Source organism: Dipteris shenzhenensis, chromosome 16 (assembly GCF_047967505.1).
Source record: "Dipteris shenzhenensis isolate YYH24624 ecotype China chromosome 16, Dip_SZ_1.0, whole genome shotgun sequence".
NCBI classification, from domain to species: Eukaryota; Viridiplantae; Streptophyta; class Polypodiopsida; order Gleicheniales; family Dipteridaceae; genus Dipteris; species Dipteris shenzhenensis.
The window spans coordinates 39192247-39211283 of record NC_141611.1 but is presented as its reverse complement, the minus strand read 5'-3'; the positions used below and the strand labels follow the sequence as shown (position 1 = coordinate 39211283).

The 19037-nt window shown below is 41.0% G+C and overlaps 1 protein-coding gene across 1 annotated transcript; it reads left to right on the top strand.

The window, feature by feature from the left end:
• The first annotated feature begins 219 nt into the window (after window positions 1-219).
• On the top strand, window positions 220-17644 carry LOC147892934 (uncharacterized). The gene is made up of 2 exons (XM_087386822.1): window positions 220-337; window positions 16809-17644. Exons 1-2 carry the CDS (start codon window positions 220-222, stop codon window positions 17642-17644), a joined length of 954 nt encoding a protein of 317 aa, XP_087242948.1.
• Window positions 17645-19037: the final 1393 nt, after the last annotated feature.

Here is a 19037-nt window from a genome sequence, read left to right as displayed (position 1 = left end):
TTCTCACACTCTTCGAACGCCTTACGTAGCCTTGCAAATCCATCCACTGCAAGTATGGGATGAAGTCCCCAATATTGAACGCGCCAAGAAGAACAAATCAGCTCGACAATGTTTCTGGAGGCATCTTCCGACCCGCTCATCAGCGCAGAGAATATCTTCCCGAGGGTCATCCTGGAGATGATGTTACTAGTTACAGATGATACCCTTGGACGTAGCGTTATGGCCCCCGCTGTTCTGCTGTCTTTCCAAATAGATCGGATCATGGCAGAAACTTCCTCTTGTCTTATAGACTTGAAAGCTTCGAGCCTCTGTTTACTGAAGAGGTCCGTAACACAAAGTTGGCGAACCAGGCCCCAGTAAGGGCCGGAAGGAGCAAAACCTTGAGAGCCAGCGCACACGAGTAGACAATGCACAATTGCAGATCATTTTGTTCACGCGCTTCAAATCCTCAACTTGTTTCATGGCTTGGTTGAAATGGAGGTGTGAGTATCTCCAAGGAACCCTCAATGGATAGTTTTGATTGGCTCTCCCGCATGAGTCTGCACCAGTCCCTGAGCCTTGGAACCGAAGGCTAGCTGCCAGCTTGCTATTGGATGTTAAGAAAATGGCAAACTGGTGCTAGAAATGGCACCCTCCAAAATTGACGTGCCAAATTCCACACCAATGGCACTTTAAGAGTGTCTCGAAATATGTGCAATGCTCCAAAACCATCACCAATGTCGCACTTTGGGCACCGTGTGCACTGGCCCTGAGCCATCTCCCTTTTGCTAACTAATTATTTTACCACTTCCCAAGATTATTTCCACTTCTTGGCACATGGCTCACAAGCCATTTACACCAATAAAATTGACTCTTTTCATAAATGACCTTGGGAGATACATTTACTTTATATGGCATCTCTAATGTATTCATAGTTGCCTATAAAAAATACTATTCTTTACATCATTTCGATGCCTATTCAAGTTTTTATAAATTAGGTTTTTTTATAGGTGTGATAATTTACATTTGAAGCCTAAAGACTACCTACCATGGGAACGCTTACATCTTTCTTACATGTACTCAACTTGGAAACAAAAGCTACTTTTAAGCTTTCCTTTAAAGACTAACTCATGTATTTGATTATGGGATGGGTTCAAAAAAGGAAAACTATCCACTTTCCAAACTCGAAATACACCTTCCATGAGAAAGACCTAGCATTGGAGGCTCATCCTTCATTCAGTTTTTGTATATTAGATACATCCATTATATATTTAAAAAATGCAATATAATGTGTTGATAACATGTCATAGCGATGTCTCAAAGCATATTGAATGGCAACACAACACTTACCAAGGAAGGGGAAGACCTAGCTAGGGTGTAATCCTATGGAAATATAGGAGCAATTAAAGAAGTATGCACTATATAAAGTAAAGAAAGCAATATAATTATAGTATTTGGTAAAGCGAAAGGTAGGACTAGTTATAGAAGTATGCACTATAGTAAAGCAATAGAAAGCAATCCTAAAAGACTATTTTGTTTAAGAGATTTATTGTGCCTTGTGTTATAATATTTGATGAGGGTGAAAGAAAATATAAATGCTTCAAGCCTTCTTCTAATCCTCATCTTCCAAGGCAAATGGATTGCAGCTCTCAACTATCTAGTATGCAGCTTTAGCAAAAGGATGTATGGGCCCATGACAACTTCTCTTTATGACGTTCTAATATGCATGCTACGTAAGTTTGCCTAATTTGATAGCTTCTTTGAAGTTCTCTAGCCTTTATGACTAAAAGTGACTTTCACCATTGATTTCAACAAAATTTTATCCTTGTGGCTACACAAGTATGCATGTATGGGTTGTAAATTTTTCAAGTCCAAGTGTTTAACTCACTTATAGTAAGATATTATGAAATGAGTCACTTATGTCTCTCTGCAACGATGTTTGTTGTTTGAGCGATCTCTTTCATTGCATACAACTGCAATAGTTTTTTTAGTATTTGCCACTGCATCAATAATGATTGAAGCTTCACCGCTAGCAAATATGTCAATCATGACTTCATGCTCCTCCGTGTATGCCTCTACTATATCTATGATCACACGTGTTTTCTTCTATATTAAAATCCTTGCAACCCTTGATTCCTCATCTTGACCTTCATCATCCTCAACACTGAAGGACATTGAAACTCTTATCCTTGCTAACAAGTGTCAAGGCAACATATGAATTATGTGCACTGCTAGCAAAAGTGTTAGAGCTTGGTATATAGTTGATACTGCCTCTCAACATAGTGTACTTTCTAGAGACATCCTCAAGAGCATCTTTCGATGCCACCATTTGTCTGTCAGTCACAAACAACAAGCACATGATCACTTGTCATATCAAGTAGTGACTTTAACACCATCTTAAACTTTGAAGCATTTCATGTCATCGCATTCACACCATGTGCTGCATATTCCAACACAGCTACACCTATGGTCATGGGTTCTTTATCCTCAAGAGCATCTTTCAATGCCACCATTTGCCTGTCAGTTCACAAACAACAAGCACATGATCACTTGTCATTTCAAGTAGTGACTTCAACACCATCTTAAACTTTGAAGCATTTCATGTCATCACATTCACACCATCTGCTACATCCAACACGGCTACACCTATGGTCATGGGTTCTTTGCCCTATCTATCTACTGTGAGGCCTCAGGCACGTGGATCAACTAGACAAATTCCATAGGTTTCTTCACAGGATTTGAGGAGACACAAGAGATTCGAGAGTTGGCAAGTGACTTTGTCTTCTGTTGGATACTGTGGGGCTAGACAGCAAGATACAGAGGCCAGGTGGGTATTGATATAACAATAGAGTAGTAGATCGCCCCGGTCCTCGAGAGTATTTAGCACACGCTTCTCTGCTAGAGGTTGGCCAAACTTTCCCTAGTGGGCCGTGCCTTAGTGGCAAACCAAGTCCTTGCCACAGCCTGGTATATCGCCTCCTACTGGTGTTTTCATCGAGGGTGCATTGGGCAGCTCTGACAATTAGTTTGGAACTTCCTTTGGGTAGGATTGGATGGCACGAGGAATACTAGAGCCAGGGTTACTTGGTAGATGGTGATCATGCTACAGCAAGAATTGGGAGGCTTGGGTATCATTGATCTGAAGATGCAGAGCAGAGCCCTCTTAGGCAAGTTGGTTGTGTGCGGCCTCACCCCAAGTGCAGAGCCTTGGAGTCTCCTCTTATAGTGACGGCTTCTCAAGAACACCCCACGCTAGGGGGAAGTGGAAACATTCACATAGATGGATCTTCTTAGAGGCCCTTATTGTGGGGAAAGGTTCCCCCTTGATGAGGAGCCTCCATAGGGTCTGGAAGTGAATTAGCAGGGGCCTCATTCATGCTCAGCCCCACTGAAGAAAGGAGTTCGAACATCAATCCCTCATTTGGCACCAAGAGATCAGGGGTCAGGATGGGCATGTTCAGGCAGTGGACTCACATTGGTTTGGCACAATGGGACAATGGACCGGCTAGCTCCTGAGCAGCTTCTTTAGTAGATGGAGTAGATTACCTATGGAGCTCGGGGGGGTCACTCATCATATGTAACCCTATCACATGAGTTCAACAAAAGGATATTTTTTATTTCTAAAATTTACAGAAATAAATATACATAAGGGACTATTTAAAATAGTTTTGGAAAAACTTTATAGATTTGTATAGAAAAGGGGTACATTTTATTAATGAGAAATTTACACAGATAAGGGATTTTAGAAATATGCCTTGAACGCACGTGGTATGGAGGGTTTATACATAGTGACCCCCCCGAGCTATGGAGGCAAAGGCGAGGCTTGGCGCCTTAGTGGATTTGTGAGGAGCAGGGCAGTGGACGAGGGAGATTGGTGTAGCCTAGTGGGAGGGACTTCGTGTGTGGATGGATCTTCTCAGATGCCCCCCTTACGGGGAAGGGTTCCCCCTTAATGAGGAGCCTCCATAGGGTCTAGCAACAATTAGCAAGGGGCCTCATTCATGCTCAGCCCTGCTACTACAAAGAGGAGTTCGAGCATAATCCCCTTGTTTGGTACCTGGAGATCAGGGATCCGGATGGGTGTATGCTCGGGTAGCAGACTCACATTGGTTAGGTAGAGTGTAATAGTGGACCGGACAACTCCTTTAGTAGATGGAGCAGATTACCCATGGAGGTACGGCCTGATGCCTTAGTGCATTTGCAAGGGTCAGGGCAGCGGATGAGGGAGATTGACCTAGCCTACTGGGAGGGATTTTGTGTGTGGATGAACAATAGATGGTTGGGTCAATTTTCTAAAACTGGGGCCCCCTTGAGGATGATGATGCAACGAGGCAGCATGCGGCCTAGTATTTTCTATGTAACACTTATTTCATTAATTTTGGACTTGTCAATGTACAAATTCATTTTTACATATACTTTTGGACTAGTTTTCAGATAAAATTTAAGAAAAACCCAATCTTCAAAGCACATATAAAAACTTAAAAACAAGCATTTTTTTATATATTTTTTAAGGACATGAAACTAAAATTATAAAATTTAACGCAGCCTACATAAGTTACATGAAAAAATAAGATTCGGTTGTTGTAAACTCTCTTAATATTTAATGGTGTTAATAAACACCTTCAAAAGTTAAGCCTGAGATTTTCAAGACTACATAAGTTACATGAAAAAATAAGATTCGGTTGTTGTAAACTCTCTTAATATTTAATGGTGTTAATAAACACCTTCAAAAGTTAAGCCTGAGATTTTCAAGACTACAGCCATTCAATTTGATGAATTTTCTATTTTCAAGTCCTTAGCCTAAATTCAACCCATTCAACTGAGCTCATCTCTTCCTCATCGATGTAGTTAAAATTATAGAAGAGAAGTAAGGATTGATGAATTTTCTCCTGCATAACACTTTGTTTGTTCCGAATGGCTTGCGCTTCCTCGGGGGAAAATCTTCCATAACGAGCCACACGCGAAGATATCTCACTTTGAAAGTCTATCAACTCTCTCCTATATGACTGCAATTTATCTATTTCAGTAGTAGCCATACTTATTTTTCTTTCCTCTTCCTTCTCTAAGCCCTTCTGACAAGCAAAGTCATCCTTCTCGTACTGGGTTAATGGAGCTGGATTTTGCTTTCTCTCCTCTCTCTTTCCTTGGTTCTCGGCAATCCATTCTTTGAGGCTGCTAATGGCTTGCTCGACAGAATCGATTACCTTAAAAAGATCCATAATGGCTACAAGATGAAAGGAGTATGCTTGAGAAGAGGAGGTAAGGTTGCGGGCAAGATGGAAGGAGCAAGCTTCAGGAGAGGAGTAAGGTAAGAAGAGTAAAGTGGAAGAAGTGTGGAGAGGAGTAAGGTAAGAAGAGTAAAGTGGAAGAAGTTTTTGCTGCGGGTGAGATATAGAAGACGAACGAGGTGAGGAAGGTAACGAGAGTGAGGAAAGATATAGAAGACGAACGAGGTGAGGAAGGTAACGAGAGTGAGGAAGGTAACTAGAGGAGATAAGGCAAGATGAAAGGAGTATGCTTGAGAAGAGGAGGCAAGGCTGCGGGCAAGATGGAAGGAGCAAGCTTGAGGAGAGGAAGGAGCAAGCTTGAGGAGAGGAGTAAGGTAAGAAGAGCAAAGTGGAAGAAGTGTCTGCTGCGGGTGAGATATAGAAGATGAACGACTACTAGGGAATTTATAGAACTACAGATGCAAGACCATAATGCGAGATGACTAGATGCAAGATCGTAATGCGAGACATTATAAAATAAAATGATGGGATGCAAGACCGTAATGGGAGACATTTGAGACATATAAGATAGTGATAGTACATTGAAATCTATAAAGTAAAATGATGGAACACAAGAATGATATAATTAATAGAATCTCATCATGAGATATTCTTTTAATATAATATAAGTTAGTAATTATTAGAATCTCATCATGAGATATTCTTTTAATATAATATAAGTTAGACTTGCTGTACATAATAAATGATAGATTTTGAGTACATTGAAATCTATAAAATAAAGTGATGGAACATAAGAATGATATAATTATTAGATTCTCATCATAAGATATTTATTGTACATAATAAATTAGACTTTCAAAAAAGTAAAACCTAATGTATTGTAATGAATAAATATCATAAAATATCCTAATGTATTGCAACATTTAACATAAGTTTTAAAAACACTATCATTAATCAATACAAACAAGATAAAAATCTTCAAGGACTCATGTTTCTTTCTACATGTTTTACAACTGAATAGAGTCTGATGAGTCCTCTTGAGGCTGTGATTCTCTAAGAGTACATTGAGTCTCTACTTGTGTGGATGGTGTACATTGAGATTCTACTTCTGGTGCAATCGGGATAGACTTAATCTCTTCCTCCTTTACAAGATGTGATGTTGTAGATGCACATTGAGTCTCCACTTCTTGTGTAGGAAGAATGCATTGAGTCTCTAATTCAAGTGTAGACTGTAATGCTTCTACTTGAGGCTGTGATACAGAAGGAGAGTGAATTGTCTCTTCTTTTTCTTTGGCTCCCTCAGGTTCTTCATTGAGTCCATCATGTTGTTTCCTAATGATAGCAGTTAGATAGTGAACTGTCTTAGCCACAAAATCTTGTAGCTCGAGCTTGGTATATGGTTCTATGGAGACATGTTCAAAAATTTCATTGAGATACAACATGAAGTTGTAGGCAATTCTCCACCCACTACTAAACATGTTTTTTTGGTCCACTGCGAGGCGTGTCTGGAAATTTGGTTGGTCTTGATGCTCCCTGATTTTCATAATCGCAGAAACTAACTTGTTTGTAGACCTATCCATCATGACATATGACAAAGTGAATTTGTGTAGTAAATAGTAAGATGCATGTTCATAATGATATGATAAAAGAACACTTACTTGAACACCCCGTGAAAGCCTGTAATTGAGTTGACAAACCAACAATGGTTGTCATCAAGGTCCCATACTATCAGGCTCCAATGTGAACTACATCACCAATAAAGAGCGATAAGATTTATCACAATATTAACTATTAATTGACACAATATTATAAATAAGAGAGTAAAAGAAAGATTGAGACCATACTTACTTCTCATAGTATGGCATAAAGACAAGTAGTATGCCATCCAAGTCTAAAGGTTGTAGAATTGAACAAACATCATCTACTGTCTTCTTGGTATCACTAAGTACAGCTGAAAGAAGAGAATCAAGCATACAGACGCGATTCTGTACTGATCTAGGAAAATGAGATATAACCGTACTACAGCAATAAATAAACAAATGTTAGAAGCAGATTGAATCAAATGATTGAAGTATCAAGTCAAGAGATGTTCATATCAAACCTGAGGATGGCCATCATGACTTTGTCATTAGCCTCTTTCAAAGGGTCGGAGAGGATTGTAACTTCCTCGCTACGAAAAGTCAAAACACGAGGTTGCTTGCTAATGATGACCTTAACCTTAGAAGAGCTCCCCATTTCGTCCAATACAGCAGTTACATCAGGACAACTTATGGGCGTAGCAACCAATGTTTCCTCTGGATGCTCTACCACGTTATCAATAAATGCCTTAATGATAGATGACATAAATGCATATAGATGCAAGTCTGTATATGTGGACAATGAGGTTTCACCGCCTCTCAAATTAAAAATTTGAGCAAGGAGCAAGAAGCAGTTATATCCAACTCTCCACCCACAACTGTGGTCATCATTCTGCTTCGCTGCAGGGCATGTTACATACTCTATTTGATCTTCCAAGTCACCCTCCATTTGCATAAGTGCATCTATAGCACTTACCAACTTTCGAGCAGATCTACACATCAAAATAGAAAACATAAATGAATGTGCGCATTGCATAGGATGCATCTCATTGACATAATTATGACACAAGTAGGTTATACTTACTCTGGCACACTGCCATGGATAGATGCTATTGAATTGACAAAGAAGCATTGCTTGGCTAAGATGTCCACAATTACCAAGCTCCAATGCAAGCTGCATTATCAATTAAGAATAATTATTATTTGATATAATCCTCCACAATGTAAGAGATAAGCTAGGTAGGGATTGATACTCACTCCTCGTGATATGCGGTAAAGATAACTCGCGCCACAGTCAAATCAATAGGTTGCAACCACTTAAAAACGTCATCTATGGTCTTCTGCTTATTGCTAAGTACACTAGAAACAAGAGGATCGACCATATATGCACATCTTTGTATATATAGCGGAAGCTGTTGTAAAACCATACTGCAATAAAAAGAAAAGAATATTAGTTCATTTGATCCAATGGAAATACAAAAGCATAAAGTCAGTAAAAAGTTTGTGTCAAACCTGAGGATGGCTATTATAACCTTGTCATTGACCTCTTTCTTGAAGTTTATGAGGATTGAAATGTCCTCTTCATCGAATATAAAAGTAAGAGGTTGTTCTCGAACTTGAAACCTAACTTGAAATGACTTCTCCATTTGCTGCAATGTATGATTATTTTCTAGAGTCATCCGATGGATAGCCAGAGCAGCTTTGCTTTCTTGAGATGAGCTTTCTATATTCTCTGCTCCAACTATGTCCTCCTCATCCTCCTCCTCTCCCTTCTCCTATAAAAGGATAAAATAATTATGAGATTCAAAATTTTAAATTAATTATAAATTTAAAAAGACCTTTAAATGAATAAAGAAAATTAAACATAAGTCTTCATACCTCTACATATCTTCGTGGTCTTTTTATGTAACCTTCAGAGGCAAGGTCAGTGTCATATCCATCTTCTTCTGCTTCCTTGCTATCGCTGGTGTCCTCACTATTATATCCAGAACTTTGATCATTTTCATCATCTTTCTTGCTCTCATCATACATGATCTGCTCTATGTCATCCTCTTCATGTGAGATCGGACCTTTCTTATCAAACTTTATTGTGAGAGAAGCCACGGTATCAAGGTATTCCAAGCAAGCAGGGCTCTCAATAATATTTATATTGTGTCCTTTTCTGATAAGAGCTTCAAACAGATGTCCCATTCGGCACAATGTGACTTCCCATCCGGACGGTAGCAAAAATTCCATCATACTAATTAAAAGATCAGCACTTTTTGCTGGCCTTTCATAGTGATTTGCGTTGCGATGGAGGGGACTTGGAGCTTCATGCTCTTCCAGCAGTAGTTGCAATCTCTTTGCATTCCCTCTTATATTGTTTTGTAAGGAGTGATCATTGTAAGGGCTCTTCATGCACAAGAAAAAGGTTTCTAGACTCTGTATCTTGAGACCGCATTCTCTCTTGTCCCTTTTTCTTGAGTATATCCCATTGTAAATCTTGAGCTCATTGCCATATTGTTTTTCTAGGGTAGCAGACATTTGTTCCTTGTCATCTTTATCAGCAAATATGACTATATTACATTGTCCCACTCTACCAATGGTGGTATGTAATATTCTATCAAGGAGTGGATGGATGTCATCCGGTGATATTTCATAGACAAAGAAAAGCTGAGGTCTCTCCCAAGCAGTGTCGTCGGACAAAAAATCACTCAATGAAACTCCCTTGCACCCAACACTCTTTCCAGACTCTGAAATGATTTCATGTATGAAATAAAAGCCCTTATTCAAAGTTTTTTCTTTTCTGAGAGTGTGGTTATTGATGACTTTTTGTGCATATGCATACACATTTTCCGGAATGTCACTTCTCATAGAGGGAGTAATTTCAGATCCATCATCTTCTACCTTCACCCATTTATGCACCCAAGCCTTCTGTTTAGCTGACGGTAAAGCTGATGCCATCTGCCTCACAATGTTATGATCAATTTTACATTGGCTGATTGGAATATTTTTTTCTCCCAATAAATATTCAATTGCACTCTTTACTGCATCACGCTTGACCTGTTGGATGATGTTATCTTCCATGCAATGATCTTTATCCTTTTTGCCAAAAAACCATTCTTTGGACATTAATTTCTTTGCAGCAAGACTTGCGTATTTGTCTGGTAGGTTTCTTAAAGGCCTCCACATCCGAGCTGTCATCTCTTTTTTCTCAATCTTCTTTGCCTTCTCTTTAATCAATGATGGAGCCTCATATGTAACATCTCCTTTCTCACATGCAAGACACACGTCTTTGATCTGATGAAAAACTTCATCACTACGGAAAAGTATGCTTGTGTAGTCTTGATACCTATCCCTTACTGTCTTGAAGCTTGTAATCACCTCAGCTCTTTCCTGCTTTCCCCTTGGTACAATGGCACTCAAGCATGTGTAGAAGTCAACAAGATTATCCGCTTCCACTTTAGTTGCAGTTCTTTTGAGAGTGGTCAAAGGAGAATTAAAAGTTTTCCATATGGTCCTAGCTTTGAGCAACATCTCTGAAGTGGAGGTGATTTTTCGTAGTGCATAAATGTCATGATTAAGTCTTTCCGACTCAATCAAATATTTTTTCTCGTTCTTGAAGATACAGATGCATGCAGAATAGTAGTGAAATTGAGGCACACTCGCGAAGGTTTGATAAGTAATTTCTCCTTTCTTGTATGCATCTCTAGAGTGCTCATTACAAGCATAGGCATAGTGCTGACCATCTATTGCTCAAATGTACAATGAGCTAAGAAATTTCTCTTGGCATCCCTTATATGTTGTTCTGGATCATTCACTGAACTCTGTCCTTCTTGAAGTGAGGGAACTTGTTTTCCGAGGAACTTAGTGAATTGCATCTCAAAATCTATAGGCTGAGAGAAATTGATGGATTGACTATAATCTCCCATGACTGGCCAAAATGTTCTTGGACGGAGTACCAAATTAGAAACAACTGGTTTTTTTCCATCAATCAAAGCCTGAAAAATCTTTTCAGCATAGGCTGTATCTAAGATCCTGCTGTTGGTGAAGACACTTGCTTTGACCACTGTTGAAGCATGTATAACTTGAGTCTTCTGGCCCCATATATATCCTGGATCCTCATCTGTCACAGCCTCATTCAAGCAAAGATTTAGGTCCTTCATTGATAACATTTCTGCTTCTAGATCTGACTCCATTTCAAGACCCTCCGCATCCTCTTCATGTTCTTCCTCTTCTCTTCTTTGCCCTTTCTTTGTATATGAACGACCTCTTTTTCCAGTTATAGGACTTGGAACTGTAGCTCGTGAAGTACTTGCCTTTTGCATTTGACGTCGAGGTTTATTTTTTAGGGGCTCAATGTGAACTGCTTTAGATCGCCCTACTTCTTCTTCTATTGCCTCAACTTCAGGTATACTTAAGGGCTTCACTTGTTCTGTTATTCCATCAACTTCATGAGTTACACCATCTAAGTGAGTAATACCATGAACAAGAGATGTGTGTGCATGTCGTGTCTCACTCAATTCAATTTCTGTCTGAGATGCATGTGCATGTCCGGTCTCCACCAATTCAATTCCTGTCTCAGATGTAGATCCCTTGTAAGCATCCACGTGTACAAGACCCTCATCCATTGCTACAATGTGTTCTGTCTCATCCACTCCACTTCCTCTCTCATTTGTATTACCATGAACCAAATCTACATGGCGTGTCTCATCACTTCCTTTCTCATGTGTGGATTCTTGCACCTTAGGTCCCTCCAATGAAGTTGAACCTTGTTGGATGACACCCTGAAAGTATTCAAGGATAATCTTTGACTGCATTTTTCTTGCTTCCTCAATGGGAAATTCCTCCCACACATGTTGAAGGATCTCCAATGCAGGAACCAATTCAGGAAATCTAGGTGCTTTTGGCGGCGGCATCACAAAGTGCATTGCATCTTTCTTAGAAAGAAGAAACGATCTGTTGCTCATTCTTGACTTTGTGTAAATCATCATTGTACTGCTGTCTTTTTCAATTTTTATTCCTACTAAGGTGCCCCCTTGAATCAAATTGCTCTTTGAGAAAGATACATTTGATGCGCACTCATCTTTCTCCAACTCTCTCTTTGTCATCACTAGAATGAGATTTCCTTTACTTAAGACCAAGAACCATGCTTTCTTTGTTGTGTCAACAACTGTCCAGTTTGTGAAGTCCTTTGGGGCATAAATTCTTCCATTGTATTTCAGTGTCATACCATTGACAAATGCTGTAGCCTCAAGATCCATCCTGTATTCAAGCACAACACAAATTTTAAGTACTTTGACAAACTACAATTACTTTGAAAAATCAAAAGTACAATGAGTCCCATTAATACACCTCAAGTTTTTATTCTTCCCAATCATATAAGTATCAATTTCATGCTTTGGAAATAGCCTAAAAGGCTTTACAAGGCTTAGAGCGTAAATGCTTTGGGAATAGCCTAAAAGGCTTTACAAGGCTTAGAGCATAAATGCTTTGGGAATAGCCTAAAAGGCTTTACAAGGCTTAGAGCATAAATGTGAAAAAAAATAAGGATTTACAATGATCTCTGAATACAAATTTGAAGTCTGTCATATATAAGTACAAAATGCTCTGTCAACTCCCGCAACTGATATAAGTGTAAAATGCTCTGTCAACTTCCACAACTGTAATCTGTCATGTCCACTGATACAACTTTCAATCATCTTGAAAGTTTAAAAACCTTAATCGTTGCTTAAATGGTAGGGTTGTTGTGACTGTGAAATCGAATGTGAACGAATGGACTGACTCCGATTAGGAACTAGTCGGGAAATTTTGAGCATGGCTTTGATTGGTTTTTTTGGAGTTCTCTCCTCTAAGGACAAACTAATCTATGCTAATCTAGACTACACCAACCGTCGAAGCGAAGAAAAGCAAGAAATAATTTCTTTTCCATTGTTCTTTTTAATATCCTTAGGTTGCGAATTAAAAGCAAAAAATAATCTATTTTCCATTATTCTTTTTAATACACTAAGGTTGTGAGTTTAAAAAAGATAAAATTTATATTTTATATTTTTTAAACTCACACCCCTTTCTCTCTCTCTCTCCCCCCCTTCTCTCCCCCCCCTTCTCTCTCGCTGCCGCCCCCATCCTCCCACCCCACCTTCCCCATTCTCACTCCCATGCCCACGTCCATTCCTTCACCTTCCCCATTCCCACTCCCTCTCCCACTCCCATCCTCCCACCCCTTTCTCTCTCTCTCCCCCCCCATTCTCTCTCGTTGCTGCGGCAGCGGCCCCCCCCTTCTCTCTCTCTCCCTTCTCCTTCTCATTTTAAAAAAGATAAAATTTATATTTTCAGATGACTGTGAAGTCGATGCTTCTATCTCTTGTGTAGGTGAGGTTTTCCATTCTGATTCCTCATCGAAGATTACATCTCTGGAGATAATGACTTTGCGGTTGATGGGATCATACAATTTGTATGCTTTGCTTTCTTCACTGTAGCCTACCATGATGCATTTGCGTGACTTCGCATCCAATTTCCTGCGATGATCATCATGTATGTGGGCATATGCTATGCAACCAAATATGCGGAAATGCCCAATGCGTGGCTTGTGTCCAGTGAATGCTTCATAAGGAGTCATACCTTGTATCGGTTTGGTAGGAAGCCGATTAAGCAAGTAGTTAGCTGTAGCTATTGCTTCTACCCAATACTGATTCGGAAGATGCTTTTCACTAAGCATTGCTCTAGCACTGTCTGCTAAAGTCCCATTCTTCCTTTCAGCTCTTGCATTTTGCTGAGGAGTATCTGCACATGTGAATTGTCTTCGAATGCCGTGAGTTTTGCAAAACTTCATGAAGGCTGAAGACATGTATTCACCTCCTCTGTCTGATCTCATGACCTTGATTTTTCTACCTGTTTGGTTTTCTACCATGGCTTTGAATTCTTGAAATCTGGCAAACACTTCAGATTTCTCTTTCAAAAAGTAGACCCAACAATATCTGCTGTAGTCGTCGATGAAGGTCAAGTAATAAAGTGAACCATTGATGCTGCGGGTCTGGGCATAACCCCATACATCTGTATGAATTAAATCAAGAATACCTCGTGCACGAGAGGTACTTCTGACAAAGTTGGTTCGCTTTTGTTTGCCGAAGCAGCATGCTTTACAAACCTTTCCAAGAAACTGTAGCTTCGGAATCCCAATTGCCATATTTTGATTCCTTAGATCTAACAAGTACTTGAAGTTGACATGACCATATCTCTTGTGCCATTTTGCAGATAGTGGCATCTGTTGCATTTGAGCGGACATGGCATGCTTATCTGGTACTGTAGCTAGCATCCTGTATAAGCATCCTTCCTTGACACCTTTTGCTACTAGCTGACCTCTTTTGGATTTGTCTCTGATAGTGCATTCATCACCGTCGAAGATGACTTTGTAGTTGTGTTCCGTCATTTGACCTACTGACAAAAGGTTCTTGCTGAGTTTCGGAACATAGAGCACATCTTTGACTAAGCCTTTTGTACCAGTGAAATTGTTCATAGGGATAACACCTGTCCCTTGAACCGGATTCGGTGTATTGTCTACTGTGTAGATGACATTCTTTTGACCTTCTAATGGCTTCATTTCTGTGAACCATTCCTGATGATTTGTCATATGTCGATGTACCAAGGATCCTGTTCCACTTGGTCGACTTGATAGCTGAAATCCTCTTTGGGATTGAAATCAGTGTCTAGGTGCATTGTATCAGTCTAATGCAATTCCTCACTTGCAAGAAACATATTTCCATGTTCATTTGCAAAATGACTGTGACTAGAATGTCCACCACGATGAATTCCTCTTCCTCGGGAATTCCCTCGATTATTGCTGGATTGACCGCCTTGGTCATACTGCTTCTTGCGGCAATCTCTTTCATAGTGTCCAAACTTGTGACAATAGTTGCATTGAATGTTTGACACATTGGTAGATGCATTCCCTCGTCCTTGGAATCTTCCTCGGTTGGAATGATTTCCTCTTTGCTGATTTTGATGTTGCTGAGGATGCTGCTGATGCTGATGCTGATTCTGACTTTAATTTTGTTGATGATGATGACCACTTTTCTGATATGATCTACCTCTGTTTCTGCCTTTGCCTCTGCTTCTGTCTGAAGCTGTGAATGCCTGATCATTAGAATGACCTTACGTGCTTGAATGGCTTGAGTCCTGAGTTCTTCACCAAGTAGAACTGACTGAAGTTCTTCCAGTGTTGGAATTTGCCGTTGGATGGCAATACTCTGGACTAGATTCTCATATCCTTCTCCTAGTCCATTCAGGATTACTTGAACCATTTCTGCGGGATTCATAGTCTCTCCTACTGCTGCAAGTTGATTGTTGTAGTCTTTGATGCGGAGTACATAAGCATGACCGGTTTCATTGCTGTTGCGGAAACTCTGGTTGATCTGGTTTCTCAGGGTGAGAATCCTGGATGTGTTCTTGGACTCGTAGAGAGCTGCGAACATATCCCATGCTTCTTTTGATGTCTTGACTATGTTGAGCTGTCCTAGCATGACATCTTGCACATTCTGCTTGATCAGGTGATAGGCATATTTGTCTTTCTTATCCCATTCTGCTTGAGCTCGGGCAATGGCAGGATCTGCTACTGGTGCGGAAACTATTTGTGTAGATGTAGATCCCAATGTAGATCCCGTTGCTGGTGCTGTGACAACAGATGGAGTAGAGCTACTGGTGGCTGGATCGGCCAATGGTCTAGGTATAGATCCATCGACATACTCCCATTTGTCCTGAAGCACAAGAATGGTCTCCATTCGGTATTTCCATGTACCGTAATTGGAGTTGTCTAACTTAGTAGATGCCTCCAGATTGAGGTTGCTAGTCGACATGGTGCAAACAATGTACTCAAAAGTGTCCTGAAAAACTCTGTATGAATCAACTGCAAATACACTGAAGATGCCAAGTGAAATCTCTGTACCGTCGGTGAAGATAGAACTGCTGTATATAAGATCTGATCTGTGTTACAAGGCTTGTGGCAATGATGCCGGGAATAGCCAAGAGGCTTTACAAGGCTGAAAAAATGATGTGCACGATGCCGTGAGATAGCCAAATAGGCTTTACAATGGTGGCATGTGTGTGTGAAATCAAGTGCTATCTGCCCACTGAATCAATCTGCAATGCCTCTGAACTCTGAAGTCTGCTCACTGAACTGATGAACGTAAGGTTTCAGGTAATGTAATGATGTGAAATCGGATGTGAGCGTATGGACTGACTCCGAGTAGGTACTAGTCGGGAATTTCGGGCATGGCTTAGATTGGCAACTTGGGGAATTCAAAGCGTCCCCTCTATGGCGATCTAGTCTACTCTGATCTAGATCTAAACCAACCGTCGATCGATGAAAGAGCAGCAAATAATTCCTTTTCTTTTGTTCTTTTTAAGTGCTGGGTCAGATGCGTCGATGTAGAGGCAAATGTGCGTGAAGGAAGTGGTTTTGTCGGCGAGGCTCAAATGTGAGTGTAACTTGTGCCGAAATGTGCGCGTGATGTAACGAGCGCGTAGAGCACAAAAAATTGAGCGACTTTCCTTTTTGGAGCACCCTCAAATTCTTCCTGGATCAAGAGATATGACTTGATCTAGGTGGAGGGGCAAAAGGAGTGCAAATGGTGCTCAATGATGATGTGTCACTGTGAGTCACATGCAGTGATGATGTGGCACTGTGCTTAGCAAGAGGTGTGCCAGTGAAGCTCTGTGCTGAGGTGGTAGTGCTGAGGTGGCACAGATGATGTCAGCAGGGTGACGTGGCACTGATGATGTGGCAGATGACGTGGTAGTGCTGACGTGGCAGTGATGACGTAGCAGCTGACGTGGTAGTGATGATGTGGTAGCTAACGTGGCAGCTGATGTGGCAGTGCTGACGTGGCAGTCGGTGCTGACGTGGCGGTCGATTGCCACGTGTCAGATTTATAAGGCGCTTATCTGCCACATGGCAGATAAGATGACGTGGCAGATGTGGCTAAGGCTATCTGCCACGTGTCGCTAGGTCGCTTCACAGAATCTTTTTGAAGATTCTAACGGAATCTAGGGAGATTCCGTCGAGTCGGTCGTGAGAGCCTTGAGCTCTACGTTCGCGTTGGCGTTCTCCGAGAAGTCGATGGAGATGGAAGCTACAGATGGCGACGGAGGTCGTTGACGGGTCGACCTTCAGTGGAGGCACTTCTGCTGCGTGGTCGACGTTTCGATGGAACGCTGGAGCAGTTGGAGCATAGGAGCTGCGTTGAAGGAATGAAGATTGCCACCGTCAAGGCATCCATTGTGCCGGATGATTCAACTGTGCTGAAGAAGCAGTACGTGCTCAGAGCACCGGAAGACCCGAATCATGTGGTGACGTTCACGGATTCAACAGAGGAGGAGTGTCTCGCGCTGCAGGAAATGCGATGTGCGCGTCTTGTATCGCACCTCGCAAACACTCAGCTCACAGATCTGTACATGCCGTATTCATGGGAGGAAAAGATGAAGCAGCTACAATCGTCGGTGAGCTCCAGCATGGTGTTCTCCATGCTGGTGGTTCCTCACGCACCGGACGGCTCCGTGCTGCTCTACAACAACGTGGACGACACAGTCGCTCGCGCCATGGCGTGGCTTGCCGCAGCGCAAGCTTCAGGGGTGCCGATCGTCTTCCTCAACATTCAGACGGAGCCACTGCTCACCAAGGTTTCAGGACAGCAAGACTCGAGGAGGACGGTGAGTGCGAGCTCGAGGGACGATCTCGCGGGCATCGTGAACGTAGGGATTTACGGATTCGAGGATTATCATGGCATTGACATCGGCGTGGTGAGGGCGGTGCGGGTGTGGTACGTCCCCAACTACGCAGAGCTCGCTGTGGTTTTGAAGGCAGATGTGAATGAAGGTCGGCTGTAGGCCTTCGGCAGTCGCGGTGGATGCAGAAGTTGGAGATGGAGCGCTTCGTTGTTGAGGCCTTGTTGTTTTGCAACGTTGCTACTGTAGAAGGAGTTGGTGACCGAATGGATAGCTAGAAGCCTTATGCTACCCGCCAAGTCTTTCTTGCTCTCAAACAAGACTCTATTCATACATTATCACAGCAGAATTTCTCCCTATATCTCTCTCTATATCTCTCTCAGTTAAGAGAAGAATACCTCGCAAGTAAAGCACTCTCTTTGTCACAATGGAAATCTCTCAAGAACAATGACGGAAATTTCTTTCAATGGACGGAAATTCTCTCAACGGAAGTGAACGGAAGAATCTCACAATCACTCAAGAGAACTCTCAATCTCACAATCTCTCTCACACTCTCAAGAAACTCAATGTCTCGGCGGAAGACAAGGGAGCTCTGATACCATGACAAAATATGAAGAGGGGAGAGGAGAAGAGTGGAGATGAGGAGAGAGGGCACAGCTAGAGAGCACACCACAAATGACTAACTGTACACTAGAATTAGTTGAAAAAATAGAATATATACAAACCCTTTTAGGGTTAGGGTTAGGGGATCTAACCCTTTCCTTTATAGCACTCTATAAGGTTAGTGCTATGCACATATGATCACGTGATGGTGCTATGCACACATGATCACATGATGTTGAGCGTGAACTCTCAACAGAGATTGTCTTGCTTTCTTGTAAATGATAAGACAAGGCGAAGTTCAAGACAACAAATAAGGCCTCTTATAAATGGAAAAAGTATTTGCAATAATGCATATCGCATTATTACACGATTATCACATGGCACATATTAGAATTTCGCTAATAAAGCAAAGTATGGAGTTAAATTTAACATTCATGGAAACGTAGGAAGGCCTAAAACAAGAACCTCAACGGTTGCGGCAACAGCAATTTTAAAAGATTACATTTATAAAAATGCTTTACCGCAACCCCATCTATCAGAAATGCATCTTCTGATAGGTTTGACTAAAAAAGAAGTATTTAACTCTATTAGAGAAACACAGATTCAAAGAGGGCATGCACCAGCATCTTTTCATACTTTCTTGTAAATGATAAGAGAAGGCGAAGTTCAGGACAATAGATAAGGTCTCTTATAAATGGAAAAAGTATTTACAATAATGCATATCGCATTATTACAGGATTATCACATTGCACATATTGGAATTTGGCTAATAAAGCAAAGTATGGAGTTAAATTTAACATTCATGGAAACATAGGAAGGCCCAAAACAAGAACCTCAACGGTTGCGGCAATAGCAATTTTGAAAGATTACATTTATAAAAATGCTTTACCGCAACCCCATCTATCAAAAATGCATCTTCCGATAGGTTTGACCAAAAAAGAAGTATTTAACT

Coding starts and splice junctions, on each gene's coding strand:
- LOC147892934 (XM_087386822.1), top strand. CDS start 220: ATGGCCCCCGCTGTTCTGCTGTCTTTCCAAATAGATCGGATCATGGCA. Junction 338..16,808: donor GAAGAGGTCCGTAACACAAA/GTTGGCGAACCA, acceptor AACGGAATCTAG/GGAGATTCCGTCGAGTCGGT.